General features: G+C 38.8%; 2 protein-coding genes across 2 annotated transcripts in view; one reads left to right on the top strand and one right to left on the bottom strand.

Moving 5' to 3' along the window:
- Positions 1 to 5,111, bottom strand: part of trpc1 (transient receptor potential cation channel, subfamily C, member 1) — a 31,157-nt gene extending 26,046 nt beyond the window's left edge. The window contains exons 1-2 of the mRNA XM_047349479.1: positions 4,552 to 5,111; positions 3,907 to 4,061 (exon numbers count right to left, since the gene is read on the bottom strand). Of these exons, the coding sequence (XP_047205435.1) occupies positions 3,907 to 4,061; positions 4,552 to 4,717 (321 nt within the window). The 5' untranslated portion in view covers positions 4,718 to 5,111. The remainder of the gene's footprint in view (positions 1 to 3,906; positions 4,062 to 4,551) is intronic.
- A 5,897-nt stretch (positions 5,112 to 11,008) lies between these two features.
- On the top strand, positions 11,009 to 13,695 carry chst2b (carbohydrate (N-acetylglucosamine-6-O) sulfotransferase 2b). The gene has a single exon (XM_047350609.1). It carries the CDS (start codon positions 11,586 to 11,588, stop codon positions 12,981 to 12,983), a length of 1,398 nt encoding a protein of 465 aa, XP_047206565.1. The 5' UTR covers positions 11,009 to 11,585; the 3' UTR covers positions 12,984 to 13,695.
- The last annotated feature ends 13,166 nt before the right edge of the window (positions 13,696 to 26,861 follow it).

Genomic DNA, 26,861 nt, shown 5'->3' with positions numbered 1-26,861 from the left:
TTAACATTTTGTAAATTGATAAAAAATAAACAATCATTTATATTTATGAAAGCCTTCTTTGTTTACAGCATTTTTCTATACTTGCCTAAATTTTTTGCACAGTACTTTATGCGTCCTTCTCATCAAAGTGACAGTAGACATTTTGGGGAAAACCTGGTCTGATCCGGAGAGACGGCATCCATCCCACTTTGGATGGAGCAGCTCTTCTTTCTAGGAATTTATTAGTTCTCCAAAACTCTGACAACCCAGGGTTCACACCAGGAAGCAGGGTCGTAGTTTAACACTCTTCTCTGCAGCCTCTGTACTGCTACCCACCCATTACCCTATTAAGACAGTATCTCGCCCTCAGCCAAAATTGAATAGATTAAAAAATAATGTAAAAGGAGGAAATCATGAAAATCTCATAAAAAATAAACACAACTCAGACTGAAAAGAAAAATAAAACATTTAAATGTGGCTTACTGAACATAAGATCTCTCTCTTAAAAGACTTTGCTAGTTAGTGACCTGATTTGTGACAATTAGATTGATTTATTTTGCCTCACAGAAACCTGGCTGCAGCAAGAGGATTATGTTACTATAAATGAGTCAACTCCTACTAATTACTTAAATTTTCACATTCCTCGAAATACTGGGCGAGGAGGAGTAGCAACCATCTTTCAGTCCGATTTATTGATTAGTCCCAGACCAATCAATAGCTACAACTCTTTTGAATATTTAATCCTTAGTTTTCCGCATCCAAATTGCAAAGCACTAAAACCACTTCTGTTTGTTGTTTTGTACCGTCCACCAGGCCCTTACTCTCAATTTTTAGATCAGTTTTCAGACCTTTTATCTGATTTAGTGTTAAATACAGATAAGGTTATTATATTGGGGTATTTTAACATTCATGTTGACACTGAAAGTGATAGCCCAAATATAGCCTTTAATGCTATCTTAGACTCAATTAGCTTTGCTCAAAACATTAACAAACCTACCCACCTTTGTCTTCATTCTCTGAACCTTGTGCTGACATATGGCATTGAGTGTAAAGACATAACAATATTTTCTCATAACCCTGTCCTGTCTGACCATTTCTTAATAACCTTTGAGTTTAATTTAACCGAGTACTCCACACCTGAAAGAAAATTTCATTAGAGTAGATCAATATCAGAAAATGCTGTAACAACCTTTAAAGAATTTGTTCCACTTTTTATTTCCTCATTATCACAGAAAAACACAGTGGAGTGCAATAATTTTGTTTCTTCCCCTTCACAAACTGATTCTCTTGTTGATAGTGTTACTTCATCATTGCGTGGTGCATTAGACAATGCAGCCCCCTTGAAAAAGAAGGTAATTATTCATAGGAGGCAGGCTCCCTGATTTAATTCAGAGGTGCGTACTTTAAAGCACAATGTTAGAAAATTGGAGAGAAAATGGCGCTCTACACACCTAGAGTATTCCTACTTAATCTGGAAAAATAGCCTACGGTTGTATAAAAAGACACTTCGCCAAGCCAGAACAGCTTATTTCTCATCATTAATAGAAGAGAACAAGAATAATCCTATGTTTCTCTTTAGTACAGTTGCTAAACTTACACAGAGTCATAGCTCTGTTGAGCCATCCATTCCCTTAGCTCTCAGCAGTCATGACTTTATGGGATTCTTCTTAAATAAAATTAATTATATAAAAAATAAAATCTTTGACATACTCCCGAAGATGATTACTTCATCCTCAGCAAGTGAGACAACATTGGAAGTAACTGTAGAACCTGATCTGTGTTTGGACTGCTTTGATCATGCGGAGCTTCCTGAGTTATCAGAAATATTAGCTTCATCTAAACCTTCAACTTGTATGTTAGACCCAATCCCAACCAAATTATTTAAGGAAGTGTTCCCTCTGATTACCAGCCCCATTTTAGATATGATTAATCTATCCTTAGTAAATGGATATGTACCACTAGCTTTTAAGGTAGCTATAATTAAACCTTTACTTAAGAAACCTTTGCTTGATCGAGATGACTTAAAAAATTACAGACCTATATCCAATCTTCCATTCTTATCTAAAGTTCTTGAGAAAATAGTTGCTAATCAAATGTGTGAGCATTTATACAGCAATGACCTGTTTGAAGAGTTTCAGTCAGGCTTCCTAGCTCATCATAGCGCTGAAACAGCTCTGGTGAAAGTCACTAATGATATTCTTATGGCCTCAGATAATGGACTTGTGTCTGTACTGGTTCTGTTAGATCTTAGTGCTGCATTTGATACAGTCGATCACGATATTCTCTTACAAAGGCTGGAATATTCTGTGGGGATCAGGGGAACAGCGCTAGGCTGGTTTAAAGCTTATTTGTCTGACAGATTCCTGTTTGTTCATGTAAATGATAAATCATCTTTAAAGTCCAGGGTTAATTGTGGAGTACCACAGGATTCAGTACTTGGGCCCATTCTCTTTACTATATATATTCAGCTTTACTTATCCATAAATTCTGATGAGCCCAACCAGTTAGATAGACTACAAGCATGGCTCCCTGTTAAATCCAGAATAGAATTTAAAATTCTCCTCCTCACATATAAAGCCCTTAATGATCTAGCTCCATCATATATCAGAGATCTGATTGTTCCATATGTTCCTAACAGAGCACTTCGTTCTCAGACTGCAGGTTTTCTGGTGGTTCCTAGAGTCTCTAGAAGTAGAATGGGAGGCAGATCCTTTAGTTATCAGGCTCCTCTCCTGTGGAACCAGGTGCCAGTTTTAGTCCGTGAGGCAGACACCCTGTCTACTTTTAAGGCTAGGCTTAAAACTTTCCTTTTTGATAAAGCTTATAGTTAGAGTGGCTTAGGTTATCCTGAGCTATCTCTGTAGTTGTGCTGCTATAGGCTTAGGCTGCTGGAGGACATAATGACCACTTTAACCCTCTTTGCTACATTCTTACACTACTCTCCAATTTTGCATTATTTGCTGTTATTTCAGCTTCTAACTTTAAGTTCTCTCTCTTTTCTCTTCCTAGAAGCTACACCTGGCCTGACTCTGTGTCTACCTGTGACATCTTTCTGGAGGGGGGCATCGTCCAAGCTTCTGCTGGCAACAATTTAATGCTCACCCTCTACCGATGATCCACATGGCCCTGTCTTTCAGTGTTTAACCACTTTCTCTCTCCTAGACATGGCAATTGACTGAGCTTCTACTGTGACTAACTCTATGTGCTTTCTTTCAGACTCTGACCTTTACAATTGGCTCACAGTTTATCTGTTCTTTCTTTCTAGATGAAACGATTAAAGGAGTTACATCCATTAACATTTACTTTTCCTTCCCATAGAAAGGACTCCTGGATCAGTGCTTCTTTGTTCTCTTTGTGTCTCTGCTCTGTTCTCTAACCCCCAGTCGGTCGTGGCAGATGGCCACTCACACTGAGCCTGGTTCTGCTGGAGGTTTCATCCTGTTAAAAGGGAGTTTTTCCTCTCCATTGTCGCTACATGCATGCTCAGTATGAGGAATTGCTGCAAAGTCAACGCCAACGATTGTCCACTGGTGGTATGATGGTATGTTCAGGGTGTTAGTTGCCCACCAAACATAGCATTTCCATAGGCCAAAAAGTAATACTTTGGTCTCATGTGACCTGAGAACATGCCACATGTTTGCTGTGTCACCTACATGACAAACTGCAAACACGATTTCTTGTGGCTTTCTTTTAACAATTCAACAGTCTTGACACTGCATAAAAGCCAGATATGTGGGCTGTATTTACTAATCAGGTGACTTCTAAAGGCAGAGCTGGAATTTATTTACAGATGTCACAGTAAAGGGGATACATGGATGCCAAACTTCGGACAACCATGTATCCTTCTCATCAGTCATGCATTGAGTGGTCACCAAAAATTCCATTAAAACTCATTTGCAGGGCACCGTATCCTCATGTTTTACATACCTGGCAGCCATGTTCCAGCAGAAGCTGCAGGATGTCCAGATTTTCATTCTCGATGGCAATGGTCACCGCATCCCGGCCTAGAACATCTACACAGTTGAGGTTCAGCTCTCCATGGCGGTTCTCTTCTAGCAGCTTCTTTACCATGTAGTAGTCACCTGAGAAGACACAAAATTGTCCATCACACTCAGAAGCAGCTTTAAAATGAATCTTGCAAAGATGTTTAAGGAGACGCCTCCAGACCTTAGCAGTAGATATGAGGTGAGTGGTGAGACAGAGCAGGCAGCATCCATCTTTGCTTAATAATAACATTGCCCTCAAGGGAGAGTTACAGCTGCTCCGTTGTGTTTACAGAGGCTTTATATGGTGAATCTGTGAACTTATCAATGACTGGTTGAGAATGCCCATGCCTCTGTGGTATTTCACCTGCTTGTATCTCATCAGCCTGCTTGCTTTACCTCTCCTTGTTAGGTGAGGACATTTAGCAGATTAATCCAGTAACATGCAGACACATTGTACATCTAGGCCTCCTGCTTCACAGATAATGTTCCACTACTGGCCTAACTGATTCACTGCAGGTACATGTGAGCCTTTATGAGATGACAAGCATAAAAAGACTCAAAAAAGGGGATTAAAATCTGGGCAAACCTTTCTCGCATGCCAGCAGGAAGAGCTTCTCGTCCAGCGTCGTATCCTCCTTCACTTCTCTCACGTCTTTCAAGGCCAGGAATTTGTCTGGAGAGGAGGTATCCGTGCCCTGGTACAGAGCTGCCATTACGACGGAGAGCGAGTACGGCCAAGCACTGATGTGCATCCCACTAGAAAGCTGCGACCATCTCACACAATGAAGCCCGTCATCATCATTGTCATTATTAGGTGTGGCTGGACAGTGGAGGAATCCTTCCCAAAGCGAGTCGCAGCAGAACGGAAGCAGGTTCACAGCGTCGTCATCAGGAGAAATGTTTATGTGCGGTCAACACACCCCCAGGTATTGCGTTTGTTTTAATGCGAGTAAATATAACCGTCTGCTACCGACTGTCCGACCTCAAACACTAGATTAAAAGGGTCGAATGTCTGCTGGCGCCGAAAAAACCCGAAGCTGTCATTTCTTTCTTTCAGCATGTCTACATGCACCATCTTCTCCACCACATCGCAGGCTCGCTGCTGGGATCTTTTTGGTCCTGATGCTGCTGACAAAGACTCCTCTGCGCATGCTTCGTCCTTCATCCGCCGTGCACGCGCGTCGCCGTGTGTGACTTATGTTTACGTAACAGTGCTGCTTTGTGTACTGTTTGTGCTGACCGTAAAGGCTGTGAAGAGGCAGGCTTAATATGTTACACGGCGAAAAATCGCACAATGTTTCAAGTTATTTACAGTGCCTTGAAAAAAATATTTATATCACGTTGCAGCATCAAACGTCAGTGTATTACAGGGATTTCATCTGACAGATAAACACAAAATGTTTTTAGTTAGATAATAAGAAAAGTGAGCATTAATAAGTAGCATACTCGAGTCAATGCTCGGTAGAACCACCCAGTGGTGATATGTTGGGCGATGTGGCTCTTTGCCCATGGCAGCACAGTCTGGGGGCGTCCAAGCATTTAACTAGGCAAAGATTATTCCAAACTTTCCTCAATCAGCTCTCTGACTGCAGCATTTAATTTAGTCCTGCATTATTTGTTTAGTAATCTGGTTTGCATTTCATCATCTCTTGCTCAAAATCCAGTTGTCAAACCTGAAATGGATGTCTCTAGATTGCACAGTGACTCTTCGCAACACAGTTGGAGAATTATCAGATCTTTATTCTGTGTAGGAACAAAAACAGGCATTTTACTGCTTTTGTGAGTATTAGGATCCCCTTAGATTAATGTTGGGATGTAGAAGAAGTGGCTTGCCAAGGGTGACATTTAGGCAAGAACTGATGAATGCAATGTAGCTCTGGTTGTTGTATAGGTTCATTGACTTGCTGTAAAGTGAACCTTCACCCAGTATCAAGTATCTTGCAGCCTCTAACAGGATTTCCAAGATATTCTTTATATTTATCTCCATCCATCTTCCCATTAACTCTTTTCCCTTTTTAATGCACAGCTTCCCCCTTCCTACTGAATAAAAGCATTCCCACAGCATGACGGTACCACTGCCATATGTCACCATAGAGATGGTGTGATCAGGGTGATGTGCACCATACACATAAGGTTTTGCATGTAGATGAAAAGGTTCAGTTATGGTGTGATCTGTTCAGAGCACCTTCTTCCATGTGTTTGCTGACTTGGAAAAAAGCAAATTAAACTTCTTATAGCTTTCTTTGAACAATGCATTTATGTTAGCCATTATTTCATAAAGGCCAGATGATCAGGCTTAGATGATCAGCCATGTATTGCTAGGTTTGCAATTAGAACATATTCTTTACATTTTTCATGATGGATTAAACATACTTCTTGGGATTTCCAGAGCTAAGGATAATGTTTCATTTACATCTGGTGTTTTTCCTGTTCTTCAAGATGCTATTTCTCATTAATGATCTCTAACAAAGCTTTGGCTCACCTTAACAAAACAGCTGGGTTTATACTGAGATTAAATTGCCTACGTAGACTCTGAGTGCTATTTAGGTGACTTTGGAAGGCAGTTGTTTGCACTGGATTTTATTTCAGGGGATCAGAAAAAACAGGCTAAATATTGATTGTGTGATAGATTCGTTTGGACATGTATGGCTGAGGCTTTCTTCTCATTGGAAAATAAATTTTATTTAGACAGTTTGAGTCCACACAAGGCTATAATGGAGCTTTGCACCAGCTTGTCAGAACACTTGCAAACATCTTTATATATTTTACCAGAAAGGACTGAGGAGGTTAAGACTATTTTGCAGTTTGGCAAAAGAATGCTCACAGCTTCGAATGTACATAAAAAAAAACCTGTAAAAATGAAAGCCCAGCAGGGAGTCAGGTAAAAAAAGATCGTATGTGATAACAAATCCAGAGTCAGTCCCTTAAAAAGATTTGATAAAAAACATCAAACAGTTCCTAGGCAGCCATAGCAGTGCTGCTGCGTAATACAGAAGAATAATATGGACGTAATTCTTTATCCTGTTCATTTTATTTCATAATTGATTATTTGCGTTCTAACATGCAGAAAATTAAGATAAAAATAAAAATATTAACCTCTATTACATTCATTAGCAAATCAGGCTTCAATCACCAATTACTCTTAAAAAATAAACCCAAGAAAACAATTAAAAAAGGAAAGTGTAGATAAAGATAAAAATCTAAGGAAACATGCTTGTTCTTTTTGAAGCTACTTCTTCTAGGTCAGCTTCTGCCAGTATAAGCTACTAGTAATCTTACAAATTCAGATTTTTCCACATAGTGAAACACACAAACAGACAGTTCATCCTGCATCACAAAGTCCAACAGCTTCTACAAGAAGACCTGAAATAATTAATCATTAAATTGTTATGGTGCATGTTGGACTCCTGCAGGGCTGCCCTTTGTCACCGGTCCTGTTCATAACTTTTATGGACAGGATTTCTAGACGCAGCCAAGGGCTGGAGGGGTTCTGGTTTGGGGACCAGTGGATTTCGTCTCTTCTTTTTGCAGATGACGTGGTCCTGCTGGCCCCCTCTAGCCAAGACCTACAGCATGCACTGTGGCGGTTCGCAGTCGAGTGTGAAGCGGCTGGGATGAAGAGCAACTCCTCCAAGTCCGAGGCCATGGTTCTCGACCGGAAAAGGGTGGCTTGTCCTCTTCAGGTTGGAGGGGAGTTCCTCCTATATCGGATGCCTCCTGGATGCCTCCTGGACACCTTCCTCGGGAGGTGTTCCAGGCACGTCTCACCGGGAGGAGGCCCAGGGGACGGCCCAGGACACGCTGGAGGGACTATGTCTCTCGGCTGGCCTGGGAACGCCTTGGGCTCCCCATTGAGGAGCTGGAGGAGGTGTCTGGGGAGAGGGACGTCTGGGCGTCTCTGCTGAGTCTGCTGCCCCCCGTGACCCTGTCCCGGATAAAGCGGAAGATGACGAGTACGAGTACGGGTAAATTGTTATGGCCCAGTCTTTATTCTAACATATTTTCTTCAGGATTTCTTGGCATTTAGCACCGTCCATCTTCCAATTAACTCTGACCAGCTTCCCTGTCCCTGCTAAAGAAAAGTATCCCCACAGCATAGTGCTACCACCACCATGTTTCATGGTGGGGTGCCTGTGTTCAGGGACATAGCTTTCTACCACACATAGCCTTTTCATTAGGCCAAATTGTTACATTTTGTTCTACTTTGACCAGAGCACCGTCTCCCACATGTTTGGTGTGTTCCCACCATGGCTTGCAACAAACAGGAAGTGCTCCAAATGCACTTCACATTTTCCAGATTTTTATTTGTAAAAAATCTTGAAAACCAGATTACCATTGATCCATTTCGGAATGATGTGCTACTTTGTGTTGATTTATCATATAAAATCCCTATAAAATACATAGAGGTTTGTAGATGCAATTTGAAAACATATGGAAAAGGTAAAGTGGTATGATTACTTTTGAACAACACTTTACTTGTACTATACCAATAGTAAAAACTCTGAATTCAACAGATTCAATGGTTGATAGTATTGATTCAAAATATTCTTTTTTGGTAATTTGTTTTTAATTCATGGCAGCCTTTGTTTGCTTCTTTTAATATCAAAGCATTCATAAATTTAGAAAATAGAGATGGTTTATTTAAAAAAATCATAATTCCTGAATATTCTTTAACTTTAGTGTCCTCCTTTGTGTTATTGTGAGGGGTGAACACGCTGTTCCCCAGCAGAGGGCAGTCTGCACAAATCTTTCATAGTAAGAAAATCTGCGAAAACATTTGACAAACACTACGGAAGAGGCATCTGTGGGATGCAAACAAATGCAGCTCATAGTTTTTACAAAGCATAACAATTTATAATAGTTTAACATCATTAAGTCTAATCCGGTCTGAGGTTTTCTCAGTTTCAGCTGGACTTTGCAGACAAGACAACTCAGATCTGCTGTGATTATTGTTTTTGCAAAATTCTAACCAAAACTGATTACATGATGTAGATCAAAAGAAACTTTGCAATGTTATAAAAACAGCAAAACCCATATGGCCATTACAGATGGTCAGACTTATGGTTGGGGTTAAAGCATCATTTCATTTAAATCTTTTTCCCTCTTTTAGTTGAGTGGGGCTGTTAATGCCAGGCAAGGTAAGCTTTTTAGGAAGGAAAATTTCAGTCAGCAGAGTATGAGGGTTTCACTGGACCTTCAGCTTCAGCAGAACGTTTGCCAGTTTTTTCAGGAAAAGCGGACAGATTTCTTCTTGTGAAAAAAAAAATAATCAAAAAAGACCTGTTACAGTTTTACTTAGAAACCTATGTGATTCAAAAGAAATGGTTTCCCCACCAGAGGAATAATTTTATTGCATTCTATTGACTTTTCCAGTAAGCAGTCATAGAAATTCATATGAACAAGAATGAGTGTGATGTAGCATAATTCTGTTGTTTTTTTTTCTTTATGATGCCTAATAATGTGGGCCCATCTGAAAGCATAATATTGAGTTTATGGGTTAGGAGTTCATACGTTTTTTACTTCTTCCTACTCCTTTTGTCAGGACTATTGTTACTACAAAAAATGTGTATCTTACATTCTCTGTTCTAGAGTTTTTAAATATGTCTGTAATTTTATTCTACTATCATGTTCGAAATAACATTTTTTGAATTGAATTGAATAATGTTATGCCTGATCAGTGTAGAAAGAATAAATACTGAAGTGGTAAACATGTACTTAACATGGGACTCTGACCCGTCCAAACAATCCAGCTTCCTACACAGAGCACATAATAGGTGATAGCTATTGTAGTAAAATATGGATGTAAAACAAAGCTTCAAACAGATCTGCAAAGCTCTCTTACTTGAATTTTTTGCTTCTACGAAGGAAGGAAGGAAGGAAGGAAGGAAGGAAGGAAGGAAGGAATGGTTGAGACTTCTCTAGCTCAAAGCTTGAACCATTTCCACGTAACATAGATATAGAAGTGTAGCACCCAGATTGTACGTCAACGCGGCGCCATATTGTGAGTGGCGTTGCTTTTGAGACACAAAAAGCTGTGCAAGACAATCGACCGGGGATTCAGTCCAAGCTAGTGGCTGTTATATGCTCTGTTATGATACTGTAAGAAAAAAAAGGTTCAAGCTTTACAGTTGCAATATTTACAGCTATTTCGGTCATTAATAATAAAACATTTCCTACAATCCAAAGAGTTTGAATTTACAGTTAGTTATAATAAAAATAATCATTATTATTATTATTATTACATTTCCAACACTATTGTTAGTGTCCAACGATATCGACAATATACTACAATTTGTAATACTACAATTTTGTATTTACAAATGAGTACATTATTTTATACTACTAATACTAATAATAGTAACAATAATTATTATTATTTCTATTCATGCATTCATTACTAATTACTATCGTAAATATGTCCACTATTGGTAGTATATTACAATTTGTTATACTGGCCCTTTGGATTTACAAATAAGTATATCATTGTATAATAATAATAATAGCTTAAAAACAAGGTTAAAGGACTGTAAATAGATTAAATAACACTAACAAAAATATTGTTAGCAAAATATTATTAGCTATTACAACAAAAACTAAATTTAGCTAACTATAATGGTTTGGTATGTTTTCAGAAGTTAATTAATGTTATGTTTCCGTAAACTTTAAGCACATTGTATTTCGAAATGGTTCCTCGGTCTTATTTTGATTTAGAGATATTGGTCATTTTTGCCTCAGTGATAGCTATTATTACTATCAATATCAATATTAAAAATAAGCATATCTTATTTTGTATAAAATGATTAAACAAAATGAGCAGAACATACAGTTCAGGTGTGTACAATGTTTCATTCATAAAACCCTGTTTTCCGAGACGACTTTGTCAACTCAAAACACGAAGAAGCTAACGTATAGTTGCTACGGGATACTGAAGCGAATGCGTTGTCTACTCATGTATATCTATATGTGGGTGGCCTTGACGACAGACGGCCAAAATAACCAATAAAAGGAACTGTTTACGCAATACGTCACTACTTGAACCAATGCGGGGCCTTAGAGGGCGGGGCTCTGCGCCTGCATTCTGATTGAATCTGTTCAGTTTGTGGTAGTTAGACTAGCAGTGAAGGTTGTTGTGGGGGATCTGTTAAAGCTGTGACTGCGCATACAGGCTGCACGCCGTTTAATTGCATCCAGATGATTTAAGCCCCCTGCGCTAGACTCTTTTCTGTTTTGTTGCAGGGTGAGTGTGTGTGGATCTCGCCAAACTGTGCTTGCAGAGATGCTTCAGACGATATCTGCGCAGAGATGCCCCCGCTGAACATGAGCAAACAGGGCGTCTGTTACAATGAAGACGACGGCAGCGGCTTCTTTCTTTCTTTCTTGTTGCAGCGCTCGGTATGAGCAACCTAAGCCTCTCCGTCATCATCACCATCCACCAAGGCTCCTATGAGGAACATTGCGCAGTGTAGTGAGCACCGTTTTTCTATTTTTTGGAATATATATTACCTAATCATCTGGGGGATAAATTCCCAGCATTAACACTACAGAGTGCGCCTTGGTGCATTATTGTCAATGTAAAGCGCTGTGTCCAGTGGTGGGAGCCACTCTCTCCAGGGGTAACAGATGAGAGGCAAACAATACCATCAACCATTGAAGTTGACAGCACCTTGGGAGAAGGATGCAGGCTTTGGGAGAAAGCTCAGAACCTACAGGAATCATACCAAGATAATAGCACAGCCTGGGATCGTGATGAAAGTGCTGCGCAGGAAGAGGATTGTGTTAGTCATGGCCTATTTCCTACTGCTGGTGCTCACCATGCTCAATTTGGCCAATTATAAATGGACCAAGGAGCCCCAGCAGTGCAACCATCAGATGAGGAGCACCACCCATCAGAGCAGATCTGACATTCGCTTTCTATACAGGCCCTCCTTGGCTAAGAAGAGACAGCTTATCTACGTCCTCACCACCTGGAGGTCTGGGTCCTCCTTCTTTGGTGAGCTTTTTAACCAAAATCCGGATGTTTTCTTCTTGTACGAGCCTATGTGGCACATCTGGCAGAAGCTGTACCCTGGGGATGCTGTGTCCCTGCAGGGGGCGGCCAGAGACATGTTGAGCTCCTTGTATCGCTGCGATCTGTCTGTTTTCCAACTTTACAACAGCCCTGGAGGCAAGAACTTTACCTCCTTAGGGCTATTTGGGGCCACCCTGAACAAGGTGGTGTGCTCCTACCCCCTGTGCTCAGCCTACAGGAAAGAGGTAGTGGGGATGGTGGATGATAAAGTGTGCAAAAAGTGCCCCCCTCAGAGCCTTAGACTGTTAGAGGAGGAGTGCCTGAAATATAACACTATAGTCATTAAAGGGGTGCGCATTTTGGACCTAAACGTTCTCGCCCCTCTAATGGAGGACCCATCCTTGGATTTGAAAGTGATCCACTTAGTTAGAGACCCTCGGGCAGTGGCAAACTCCAGGATTAAATCCAGGCATGGCCTGATTAGGGAGAACTTACAGGTGGTCCGCAGCAGGGACCCTAAACTTCGCCGGATACCTTTTGTGGATCCAGGCCACAAGGCCAACAAGAAAGACGGGTCTGACTACCACTCCATCGGAGCCATGGAGGTGATCTGCGACCGCACCTCCAGGACTCTGAGGACTGCCTTAAACCCTCCAGGCTGGCTGAAGGGGAAGTACATGGCCGTGCGGTACGAGGACCTGGTGGAGAACCCCGTCAAGACCTTGAGGAACGTCTACCACTTCGCCAACCTCACCGCCAACCACGACATCGAGTCATTTGCGCTGAACATGACCAGTGGCTCCAGCTCCTCCTCCAAGCCGTTCATCGTCTCCTCCCGGAATGCCACGCAGGCAGCCAGCGCCTGGAGAACGGTGCTCAGCATCCAGCAGATCAAACAGGTGGAAGACTACTGCCACCACGCCATGTCCGTCCTAGGGTACGAGAGGGTGAGAACAGCCGGGGAGGCCAAGGATTTGAGCAAATCGCTGCTGACGCACTCCAAACTGTGAAGAAAAATAAATAAAGCATCCTCCTCACCACCAAAGACCTTTTAATTTAATGTTCATTTTCCATGCAGTGCCGTTTCCTCCTGTTGTGGAATTAAAGCTTTACGTTCAAGTGTTCAAGGAGATCCGACTGCCCACATTTGGAATGTATATCTTGTTTTTGAGTTGCAGTTTGTATTTGAAGGGGTTCACTTCTTTTATATGGGAACACCGGGTGTTGGACAATGACTTAAGATGGGGGGGCAAAAAAAGGATAATTTATGTATCTTAAAAGTTGATGTTTTTAAGGTTATTTTTGAATGTTCAAAATCTTTAAATAATTTTATTTTCACGCTCCATACGGTTTGTAAAAGTAAAACAAGATAGTTGATTAAAGAAAAAAGTTGTAACAGATAAAAAAAAAATCATTTTTATTTTATAGGACCTGGTTAAAGTCAGAGACAATCAGTAATTTGGTTTGATGACGTGCCATAGTTAGAAGAATCATCAGAACAGTGCTAGTAATCTCTATAGTTTTTTTATGTTTTCAGAGAGTCCTTGTAGGATGATGTCATGCACTGTGGACATTTAGTCTTGACCTTAGAGCAGGAGATCATCTCTATGTGTCAGTGTGAGCAGTCTGTTGTTTTACCATCTTCACATGTTTACAATTGCTTGCTCTTATGGAAACACCTTATCTGAGAATAATGCATTGAGTAAAGTTCACAGTAAACGAGTTTATGCATCATTTATGAGCGCAACATTTTCAAACTGTGGTTGAAGAAATTGAGGCAGGGGTTCTCACACTTATTTTGCTTGCTTGTTGAATTTGGAATAAGAGTTAGTGCTTTGAAAAAGTATTTCCCCCTCCTTACAGAGTTTTTGTTTTTCACTTATTTTTTTTAACATAACATTTATATGTTTCTCATTGTCAAATACAAATACAAAAAAAGATTTTTTTTAAATTATGATTTCATTAATTTGGAGAAAGAAGCTTTCCAAACCAACCTAGCACTATGTAAAACAAATAATTGCCCCCTAAAACTAATTACTGGTGTGTGATAACTGACGAGTCATTTTACATTATCGTGGAGGAATTTTGGGCAACTCTTATTTTTATTTAGGTCATGGCATTGAATCTTAATATGATTTATGTCTAGACTTTGACTAGGCCACTTCAAAACCTTCATTTAATAAGTGTTTGAGAAATTCAGAGGTGGAATTGTGGATTTTCTGGTAGAGAGCAGAATTCATGGCTCCATCATTTATAACAAATTGTCCAGGTCCTGAAGCCCTAGACCATTGCACTACTACCACCGTGTTTGCCTGTTGATATGATTATCGTTCTTTGAAATGCTGTGTTAGTTTTATGGCAGGTTAAACTGAATACCCACCTTCTAAAAAAACTTAACCTTTATATTCACAAGTCCACAAAACATTTTCCCTAAAGAACTGGGGATCATCAAAATGTTTTTTTTTTGCTAATGTAGAAGGGTCTGTGCATTTGGTCAGCGTTAATTTTCTCCTTATAACTCTCCCATAGATGCCATTTGTGCCCATTCTCTTTTTGATTGCTGAATCATGCTCATCTGTTTATGAATTCCTTTAGAATAGAGCAGGATTTTAAAATATCTATCAAGATGTGTCATGTTGTCAAACAGGTTCTGTTAGGTGAAGCATGGATTCTTAAGTTCAGGCGGTATTTTAAAACAAGGCCAGGTTGGTTTAGGTAGCTTATTTCGCTAAATAAATGAAATGATAATTTTTTAGAAGTTTTCCTTTTGTATTTTCTCAGGTTATCTTTTTCTGATATTAAAATTACTTTTATGATCTGAAACGACACAAAACAGCAAAAGCGAAATAAATTTCTAAGGGAGGACGTACGTTTTTACAGCACTGTATATTTGCAAGCAGTTTTAGTTTTGAGCACCACCATGCATTTGTTGCTAATAGCTACATACCTTAAAGGTGGAGTTTGTCAGGTAAACACATGGCAAGGATGGAGTATGTGCAACTCTAAAGGTCTAAATAAGTGTTTGAGACATTATTTAAAAATTATATTTCTTTTTTCAACAATCCACTATAATACATGTTTAGAGATCCACAGTTTTATTTTGGGGAGTTAAGTAGAGCAGGTGCTTTAATAGTTAACAAACTCGTATCTTTTTTCTTTAAAACCTTTTCGGTTTATGCCGATTCCCACCACCATTTTCCCTACATGCTCATAACTGCAGGGTTATGACCCAGCAACCCAATTTGGGCTGTTTTGCTAATCCAGTTCTAGGTCAAATATACGTACAGTGGGCATAAATTGTCTACACATCCTGTTAGAATGCTAGGTTTTTGCAATGTCACTAAATAACAGAAATATGTTTTTCAGCATATAATGTGACATGTATTCTCCATAATTCAATTGTAAAACAAACAAATAGGTTGGAGGGACAAGCTGCCTGGTTGCATTATTGAAGCACCTTTTCATTCATTTCAAGCATTCAATCTTCTTTGTTAGGAGTCATCAGGATCCTGCATCTTTCACTTTCACTACAGGTCCTTCTCAAAATATTAGCATATTGTGATAAAGTTCATTATTTTCCATAATGTCATGATGAAAATTTAACATTCATATATTTTAGATTCATTGCACACTAACTGAAATATTTCAGGTCTTTTATTGTCTTAATACGGATGATTTTGGCATACAGCTCATGAAAACCCAAAATTCCTATCTCACAAAATTAGCATATCATTAAAAGGGTCTCTAAACGAGCTATGAACCTAATCATCTGAATCAACGAGTTAACTCTAAACACCTGCAAAAGATTCCTGAGGCCTTTAAAACTCCCAGCCTGGTTCATCACTCAAAACCCCAATCATGGGTAAGACTGCCAACCTGACTGCTGTCCAGAAGGCCACTATTGACACCCTCAAGCAAGAGGGTAAGACACAGAAAGAAATTTATGAACGAATAGGCTGTTCCCAGAGTGCTGTATCAAGGCACCTCAGTGGGAAGTCTGTGGGAAGGAAAAAGTGTGGCAGAAAATGCTGCACAACGAGAAGAGGTGACCGGACCCTGAGGAAGATTGTGGAGAAGGGCCGATTCCAGACCTTGGGGGACCTGCGGAAGCAGTGGACTGAGTCTGGAGTAGAAACATCCAGAGCCACCGTGCACAGGCGTGTGCAGGAAATGGGCTACAGGTGCCGCATTCCCCAGGTCAAGCCACTTTTGAACCAGAAACAGCGGCAGAAGTGCCTGACCTGGGCTACAGAGAAGCAGCACTGGACTGTTGCTCAGTGGTCCAAAGTACTTTTTTCGGATGAAAGCAAATTCTGCATGTCATTCGGAAATCAAGGTGCCAGAGTCTGAAGGAAGACAGGGGAGAAGGAAATGCCAAAATGCCAGAAGTCCAGTGTCAAGTACCCACAGTCAGTGATGTTCTGGGATGCCGTGTCAGCTGCTGGTGTTGGTCCACTGTGTTTTATCAAGGGCAGGGTCAATGCAGCTAGCTATCAGGAGATTTTGGAGCACTTCATGCTTCCATCTGCTGAAAAGCTTTATGGAGATGAACATTTCCTTTTTCAGCACGACCTGGCACCTGCTCACAGTGCCAAAACCACTGGTAAATGGTTTACTGACCATGGTATCACTGTGCTAAATTAGCCTGCCAACTCTCCTGACCTGAACCCCATAGAGAATCTGTGGGATATTGGGAAGAGAACGTTGAGAGACTCAAGACCCAACACTCTGGATGAGCTTAAGGCCGCTATCGAAGCATCCTGGGCCTCCATAAGACCTCAGCAGTGCCACAGGCTGATTGCCTCCATGCCACGCCGCATTGAAGCAGTCATTTCTGCCAAAGGATTCCCGACCAAGTATTGAGTGTATAACTGTACATGATTATTTGAAGGTTGACGTTTTTTGTATTAAAAACACTTTTCTTTTATTGGTCGGATGAAATATGCTAATTTTGTGAGATAGGAATTTTGGGTTTTCATGAGCTGTATGCCAAAATCATCCGTATTAAGACAATAAAAGACCTGAAATATTTCAGTTAGTGTGCAATGAATCTAAAATATATGAATGTTAAAGTTTCATCATGACATTATGGAAAATAATGAACTTTATCACAATATGCTAATATTTTGAGAAGGACCTGTATATTTCACTGTGGAAAAAGTGTTGTTTAGGTGATGTGCAATGCTGTTTTGTGTCCAACCTACCTTCTTGAATTGTGGCCAAAAGTTAAATTGTGGTTTCATCAGGCCATAACCCTTTCATCCACAAGATGTTGAAAGATTTTGACCAAATCTGGGTGTTTTTAGGAAGTGAAGGCTTCTATCTTTTGACCCTACTTTTTAGTCCAAACAAATTAAGATGGCAGAAGACGGTCACATGTAGAACACAGCCATTACCAGCCAGAAATTTCTGCTTTCAGGCAGCCTTCCTGAAAAGTTGCCGTTTTGTCTTTTTGCCAGTTATGGGGAAATGTCTAGTTTTGATCATGTCCATGTTTTTCCATATATTCTCTAATTACTGATAACTTCACTTTCTCATTCACTTTCTCATATATACTAGGGTTGCACCGATTGCAGTTTTCTGGCCGATCACCAATCTTTAAAAACCTGACCTGCCGATTGCGATTTTGGCCATACCGATTTTTTTTTATAACTTACACCTTCAGGTGTTATAGGGTCACAATACACCTTCAAAGTTCCAATGTTATTTTATTCAAAAACATTTAGTAATACCCGTGAAACAATACAAACTTGTCACTGCACATGACGTAGTGCTCCCAAATATAAATGAAACGTTTAGAGCATTGCAGTTCGTTTGGCCTTTCATTTTTCACATGTTAAAAAGAAACAAAACAAACTTGCACAATCGGTTTAACAAGTAAAGTGATTTCACATGCAAGTATCGGCCTATCACAGATCTCCCAAAATTAAGGAAATCGGGGCCGATCGATTAGCTGGCCGATCAATCGGTGCACCCCTAGTAAATATACACATAATACTGTAGATTTGTTTTGTATTCTTCCACTGAATGCTTTTATACTATGAAATGCATGTAATCCAATGCAAATGTCAAGAAAATTCTTATTAGGGCTGATGAACCTTATTTACATTTATTCAAATTTAGTAGAATCGATGGCAGGTGTGGACCCAAAAAGACTAAATGCTGAAATTGAATCAAAAGATGCCCCAACAAAGTATTAGTTTAAGGGCATGCACACCTATGCAACAAAGTTATTTGTTGTTTATCTTTTTTACATTTTCCCTCTTAACAGATATTCGTTTTTCAGTTGAATAATGCAGAATTTTTTGACAACTGGGTATCTAAACCTGGGCGGGTAGATTTTTATATCCACCATCGACTGATCCACTTTGGTTGCTTTAACACAACAGGGTTGGTTTATGGGTTTTTCCAAACATACTGTAAATTAATGTCTAAAATTATATTTTTCGAAGTGTGGGTTGAAAATAATAATCAAACTTGGATTACTTAATATGTGATATTTGGGTTAAAAATATACAAGCAATGTAGTTGAGAAAAGTTACGGCATTTTAACCAACTTCTGGGGTAATCTTTGTCCCTTAATTTACATCTAAACCCAAAACAGGACAATAAGACCTCATAATGTCAATAACACTTTTATACGTTTTATTGAAATGAAATACATTTTGATAACACAAATTCCACTTAATATATAAAACTGTAAACAATAATACTGCCTTCATTGATAACATTATTGTTAAGTGTAAATGTTGAAAATAGGTTGCATTAGCTTGTGCTAAGTAGGTAGCACAAGCTATCTAATTGGGTAAAATTTCAATTTGAGCACAATTTTAATAAGTTGTAACAATTGAATCTGAATATAATAATTCATACTTACTATATAAGGTGGGATTGATTCTCTGGCCAAAATGTCAATGTTGAATATGGCTAGAACTAGCTTGCTAACTACTGAGCAGGTAAAAGGATAATCCAATTCAATTCAATTCAAAGATACTTTATTGATCCCCGAGGGAGTGGATAAACTTGTTCTCTAGTGTGAACAAGTCATTAACCAAATCGTTGATATAAACATTAATATCCAGCTTAATCGTACTGTCTTACCATTACATATGTCATCCTATGGAGGAAGTTTAATAAGTCATAACGTGGTCATTGTGTTGTTCAAAATGGGTGTCAGTAAAGAATGATTAGGTTCCTTCTACTGCCTTCTGTAACCATTTTTGACCCAAAGTTTGGTTAGAACTGCCTAACTTTTTTCCCTAAAAATGTTGGGTTTATAAATAAACCCAACATTTGGGTTAAAACAAATAACCCAGCATTTATTTGTGTAATCACCTTACCTCCATAGTTTGCACATTTAGACTGTAGATCTTTCAAAATAGGCTTCAAATGAAAAAAAAAAACAACAAAAAAACAAAACCTCACAAATGTATTTTTGCTATTAGTACAAAATATTTAATTGTGACACAAGCAATTAAAAGGGGCAAACTGATGTATAATGCTTGTTTTCATAGTCAGTCTTGCTTAACAGCTATTAAGAAAAAGCATACTAGATAACTGCTGCATACTACTGTTACATACTAAACCACTTACAAATAATATTGAAACTTATTTCTGTTCGTATAAAAGGAATTGACGAGAGTGTATTAGGTTCTTAAAAGTGTCGCATTTTATTTGGGTTCATTTCAACTATAGGAGAAAGGGACTAGGGGACAGTTGAATCCGGTGGTTGTAGTGTCTTTTACAAGAGACATTTTGTTCTCTTTTTTTTTTTGTAAAATTTGTTATTTGACATTTTTGCCCCAACACCTACATGACCCTTTGAAAAACGATAACAGGTCAACTTATATATTATTTATTGTTATGCTTGTTTTATTGTGAAATTAAACAGCTGCAATTATATTTCTATTTTTAGGTTTAGAAATGAAGAAAACGTTCCTGGCCAATCTAGTCTTTGAAAAAAAAAAAAAAAAAAAAAAAAAATATATATATATATATATATATATATATATATATATATATATATATAAGAATATATGGCCCACTTAAAACAAAATAAAGTACACAGTTTAAAGCCTTGCAATGTTTTAACTGAACAAAAAAGTATACCTTGCACTATAAGTGTAATTCTATCAGATGTTGCATAAAACAGATCAAAGAACTGTTAAAACTGTCCTTCAGTCATTTCTATATAAATGTTGGTCAGAATGGGGTATCCGAACACCTCCACTCTGTCTCTTGGCCTACAGGTTTTGAGTAAACATCGATCCTCCAGCAGATATAATCATAAATTGTTACAATCCTCAATGATTACAATTGAAAATTCTATCAAAACCAAATCCATTATTATGCATTAGATTGTGTATTATAATGTTTGTTGTTGTGGTAACATTTTAAAATGTTTATTTTACAATTTATTTTATCCTTATCATGGATAATTAACAGTAGTACCAAATGTGATGGTTATTCTGTACCTACACAGAAACAGCTAGGATAGCCCTTTTGTTGTGAACAAGTAAAATGAAGGGTTAAGGTGAAGAATAACAAGTAAAATAAGATTAGGCATTTTTCCATCTCTGTAAGCCCGCCCATGAGAAAAGGCACATGTGGCCTGATAATATAGATGACAGACAAAATATGAAAAGCAGAAGGAGGGCTGATAACATTTTTTTCCCATGATGTCTGCTAACTGCAGGCCTTTTGCAGATCTGTCCATATCTACATAGAGAAATGAAAAAGGTGGAGTAACTGTTGCAAACAAAGGATTACAAGCACATTTGGTTTTGTGGGAAATACTAACTCTTATTAAGTACTAATGAAAAAAGTAAGCCTATGTAGCACAGTAGGTTTGTCTTGTTTATGTCTTAACGGTGTTCCTTTCCTGTATTTCTGTTGGAGGTGAAGCATGAAGCTGTTTGCAGAAACATGTATGATGTAATAATACACATGCATGTCTGGGCTTGAAGATAAAAACAATAAGAGAGGGCATCAGCACCTAAAAGCACTTCTCTTTCACAGTATATGCGATAAAAGCACTGAGTTATTGAAACAGGCATGTTGAAACATACTGTGCAGCTGTACATAAATTAGATTACCATAATAAAGTTTTGTTTTCAGAAACCAAATTCAAAAGGTGAAGCTTAAATTGTACAAATTCAGTACACAAAAAAGGGATATTTCCAAGCATTTATTATATTTTTTTCTGTTTTTATGATTATGGCTTACACCTAATAACAATCCTAAATACAGTTTGCAGAAAAAGTTTACAGACTAATGATTTGGTTGACCAATTTAAATAAGGAATTATAATACAGAATTGTTGGACTGCTGAAAGTTGCATCCAGGTATTTTTTTGCATATGCCATCGGTACTTATGAGGAACTTGATTTATGTGAATTACTGCATTAATAAGAAGTGGCATGGAGGCGATCAGCCTTTGGTCAATGGCACTTTTTCTTTCCACTAAACCTTCTATTATTATGATTGAACACACTGTTCACTGAAAAGCCAGGGGCTTTATCAATGACCCCTATGACTGCCTGCTGGACAACTGTCAAGTCAGACGTCTTCCTCATAATTGTGCAGGTCACATTTGTTTTTAAAACATCCTTTTTTTATTTTGTCTTGTGTAATGTTCTAATTTTCTGAAAAACTGAATTTGGGAGATTACCAAAAAATAAAATGTTTGACATATTCAGGAATAATATAAATGCTTGAAATATATCACTGTGTGTACCAGAGCTATATATGTTGCATCTTTTGAGTTGAGTCGTTTAAATAAATTAGCTTTTCAAATAGATTCTAATTTATTAAATGAACCAATCAGATTTTATTTACACAGCAATGCTCATACAGCCATATATAACATAAAGTGGTCAATAGTAAAATACAAAGGAAGAAGTATGCAAAAAAACAATCGCACTAATGAATGCTAAACCAAGTAAATCAAACAGTTACTAACAGCTAGAAGAGAATGTCACAATAAAAGTGCAACTGAAGAAAGGCAGATGCACAAATGAATGAGGAAACATCAGAGACAGATATGAACCATATAAAAACATAAAAATGACTTTTTTAAGATGTGGGGTTGATTTTGTTCCCTACTGGAATTTATAGAGCTTTAAAAGCTGGTCCTTGTTTTTGATCAATGTCCTCCTGTAAAGAGATAAAGGCTCTCAATGGTAAGAACTACATTAATGAGGAGACAAAAACACACTGGCTTTATTTGTACTTCTCAAGATTGATTGACACAGGGTGTAAAAGTTAGGAATATAAAGATCAAGTTTATGTAAATTGCTAAGCATGGGAACCAATGGAACTGTGTCAGCAATCAAACAGAAACTATATTTAATTAGTTTTAGGAAACATATTTATAGGATCTTCATCAGAAGACTTGTGATGAAAGGCTGCTATTCTCAACTCTTTAATCAGGGCATAACTGATTGCTATCAGGCTTACAGGGTAAACATTTTCCACAAATAAAAGCCAAAACAGAGCCAGATTCAACAGATGCACCCATGCATTCATTGCATAAGTAGAGGAGATATCATTTTCAAGGGCAGTGGGTGTATTACACAAAGCCTTACCTACAGCAGACTGCACTCTACTTTACTGAAGGAGAAAATAGTTGGGAGGCCTGGAGATTTATGACTCAGAAAGCAACAAAGTGCAATCTATAGTTATTTAAATTTTTTATGTAACTTTTATTTAAACAGGGTCTCTCATTAAGATCCAAGAGCTTGTTTACACGATAGACCATAATTAAAGGCAGAAATTTTGATATACTTACACATTTAGGACATTCTGAATGATAAGCAGGCCAGGGAGTGAAATGAGCAGAGTAAAACATTTGGATGAGATAAAAGGACAAAGAGGAATGGAGGTTTACTCAGGAGCTGGGGAGAAAAGAGAAACAAAACTGGTACAGAAATACCATTCTGGGTGATTAGGGGAAACAATGCCATCCAATCACTATATGTGCTGGTGAGGAAGTTCCCACATTATGAAACATAAGATCATGAGGTTACCTTAACATTTTACACTTTTACAATGTTTTACAGGTGCATCTTAATAATTTTAAATATCTTTGTACAGATAATACATTTAAAGTGCCTGTGACATAAAATTTTTATGATAAATCTAATTACATTTATGGAAAGGAAATATTAATAAAATATTTCAAAAAGTAAATTCAACCTGAATAAACTCACAAATGAGAGAAACACAGAGATGGCAATTGGTTTTCTTTTGTCGCTCGGACCCCGGTGGAAGACATGGATGCTGATAATGACATGAGCTTGAATGAACATCTTAGGGTTAGAATTAGATACGTCTTCCCCGTGGGATCCTGATACTGGTGGTGGAGTGGAGGCCTGAGGAGATAAGGGAGTTGGAAGGAGCTTGGAAGCCAGATGGTGGAGATGGGGTGGAGGAGGGTCGAAGCTCAGCTGAAGAGCCGGAGATTCTGCATAACGTGTTGGAGTAGTTAAACGGAGCCAGAAGTGAACTGTCTAACTACTAACAGTAGTTAAACGCCAGACATCATATTATTCAACTTGGAAAATTTGAATAGTAAAACTGAAAATTCAACTTGGAAGTGAGTCTTCCAAGTTGAATTTTCGTCAAGACTCCATTTCATGCCGCTGAAATTTATGACCATATATGGTCATAAATTTCACTAAAAAGGCATTTCCAGACCACTCCTTTGCCCTCTTTTATGATGTAAAAGGGGAACCCCAATCCTGACTGCTGTGTCGGGGTTCCCCTGTGCCAACTGACTGCTGCTACAATGGCTGACAACACAGATAGTAGCAAAGAATCTGATGTTTCTTTAGATATATTTCAGTCATTATCAGAGAGAGACAAAGCAGAGTCAGAAGAAAGTCAGCTGTCATCAGATGGCAAAGCACAAGTGCTGCGACATGTGGACAGTGTAGAATATAAACTATTTATGTGTGTAATATTAACTATCTCTGTGTGTAACCGGCATGTGTACATAGAGCATAGGGGGGGGTCAAGCTTAGGGAGTGAAGCATAGAAAGTGCAAGGTCCTTGGGGAGGGAAGTAGAGAGTCCAAAATCATAAATTAGTGAAGGACAAGGAATCACTGATGGGGGAGAAGAAGACAGGGGAGAACAGCGCACAGAGAGGGCAAGGTCATAAATTGGGCCAGACACAATAAGTTTGTTATAAGAGAAGAACCAGAAGTACTCCTTATTTGGATATGAGGTTATATGGTTGCTGGGGAGATATCCACAGATAGAATGATTGTGTATGTGTACTGCATAGCAGCGAGGGGTATATAAAGGTATTTGTGGCCCCTCCAAAACGGACAACACACAGACGTTTCTAGGTACCAGTGTGAGTGTGTGTCCCCTCTCTGAATTCAGATTGGTATTTTATAAACTTGTGGAAGCGTACAACTGATCTCTGACTGAGGATTGTCCTTTGGGTACCAAATAAAAGAATCGATGAGAGGTGAGGAGTAATGTAAGAGTTAACTGACGGCCAGTAAAGTTTTCCTACCTCAACAATTGGTGCCGTGACCCGGATTGGCACTAACTAAAGGATAATTAATTGACTACGAGGCAGACGTCATTCTACAACACCGCAGGGTCGACCCAAAACCAAAATGGTAAGGAGATCTATATTTATTCTCTTTTTGCCTGCTAATAGTGTAGGTGGTGTTGTGGAATAGATATCTGTTTTCTCTTAAATTTACAGTCTTGATCAGTTTTGGGTAAAATATTTGTTGGTTGAAATAATGGATTACGGTAAAGGAATGATATATTGCGTAAAAATATTTGTTGAATGAGACAAGATAAATTTTAGCCGAGATACTTGAATGTTGAGGCTGTAACATACTTTTCACCGAAGATACTTAAATGGTGACGGTGTTGAAGCAAATAAGTTCCGGATTTGGCAATCCAAACTCAGTCCTGACGAGGACTGGGGTGTTTAGGCTGGGGTTAATAAGAGCCTCCCCGAGGGACTGAGGACGCCTCAAAGTGGCCAGGGATAGGACCCCGAGACCCTGAACTGGCAGGTGAGGGAAGACAGTTGAGATACTTAAATGGTGAAACTGTAATAATAAGCTTAAGTAAAAGGAATTCCAGGGAGTCAACGGAGGGTTCATTCCTAGGAGTCAAACTGGGTTTGGCATCACAGCGGTTGGGCCAGGAGAGATTGAAAAAGTCCCGCTGAGTGGAAGGGTTCAAGGCCCTCTGCGATTGTGTTAAATATGCTTTAATTTGGGAAGATAAGTTTGGTTTTTCACAGAGTGGAAGTTTTAGGGTAAATAAGTTAAAGAGTTTAAAGAGTTTCAAGTAAAACAGTTGATGGATGGAGATGAGAATAATAAGAAACATAAGAAAAAGATTAAAAAGCACAGAGTGCATCAACAAGAGTTAAAACTTTCCTGCAGGAAGTTTCGTTTGTCTTAAATAGTGCAATCAGTCGGAAAAGAAAGGAGTATAGTGCATGTTATGGTGGACAACTGACTGACTGACTGACTGACTGATAATATTTCTGTGTGCAAAACCTGAACCTATACTAAACTTTTTCATCTGCCTCTCTCACACACATACACACATGTATGGGATTTGAGTGTAACATCTGCGTTTTTGAGTCTGGACTTTAGTAATCTGCCCTTCTCCATGGCTACTACACCAGAGACGCTTCTTCAGCACGGCCTGAAAGAGAGTGCCTGCCTGTCTGCTGTAAATCACAGTGTGAGTTTCCACAGAACGAAACTCAGAAGTAGTCTGGCCCAAACCCACTGAAATGGACAACGATCCATGCTGCTGCAGAGCCAGAAGAGCGATACACTGGATTTATATTGGAAGCACATCTTATGCGGAGAAACAGGCCGGAGCAAAGTTCTTTCTCCCTCCTGGAGAAGTTAAAAGCGGACAAAGAAGGATTGAATGTCTCACCAACAGACCTGAAGGGCCTGGGTTGTTTTTTGGACTGATAAAGGATTGTGTGCCATGACAGTCTGACTGAGCGATTAAGAAACTGATGGGGGTAACGTACAAACACACACACATTTGCATACATCTTTTCCTATTTTCTGCAACGAAGAACGCTTATTAACCGCTGCTCATGTGACGCTTGCTTGACGTTGACAGATATAGCGGGTTAAAATATTATTTTAGGGTTAGAAAAGTATCTTCAAAAGGGTGATAACTTAACTCATTTGATACTTTCCAGTTAATTCTTTTAGAGAAGCAAGTTCGCTTTCGTCATGGAATATTTAGGGTCAATTATTATAGTTATTAAAAGTTATTAAAAAGCAGAGGAAGTTACATCTCCAAAACTCAGCAGTAACCAAGTGTTTCTATGTCATTCTCAGGACAGATCTCATGAAGGAGCATTTTTAAAACCCATTGCATGCATAACACCTGATGGGTTTCTCCTTCAGGTATTATTTTCTGTTGTCAGAGTTTGTATCCCATACATCTAATGGGTAGAGACTTCATTAAAACAGGCTTAGTTTTACTGCAGATGGTCTTCATACAGTCTCTGACACAGTACTTACAGTTTGGTGCAGTTTTTGGCCGCAAGTGCTAACTGACGCTTGTGGAAAGTACAAATTCATTGTTTTTCACAGCAGGTGCTGGGAAGATGTTATATAAGGTTTTCCTTTCCTCTTCTGATTCATGCAGCGTGTTGATTTACACTGTACCTTATATCAGGTCCTGACAAAAAACTATGAAAGGCTTGGTTCTGCAGTTTCTTTTCCTTTGGGGAAGGAAAGGACACCTAATCAGTTCTGTGCTGCACAGAAATATTAAAACACTTGTTTTCTAAGATATCACCAGCTAAAAACTTTTAAAACTTTTGAGAGTAATTGATTTTGTTAAACACATTTTCCTTGGTAAAACAAA

This window comes from Girardinichthys multiradiatus, chromosome 21 (assembly GCF_021462225.1).
Source record: "Girardinichthys multiradiatus isolate DD_20200921_A chromosome 21, DD_fGirMul_XY1, whole genome shotgun sequence".
Taxonomy (NCBI): domain Eukaryota; kingdom Metazoa; phylum Chordata; class Actinopteri; order Cyprinodontiformes; family Goodeidae; genus Girardinichthys; species Girardinichthys multiradiatus.
Note: the sequence above shows the minus strand (reverse complement) of the source record. Positions and strands in the feature narration are given on the sequence as shown.

What these genes read in the sequence shown, in the direction of transcription:
- chst2b (XM_047350609.1), top strand. Translation starts at nt 11,586, where the DNA reads ATGAGAGGCAAACAATACCATCAACCATTGAAGTTGACAGCACCTTGG.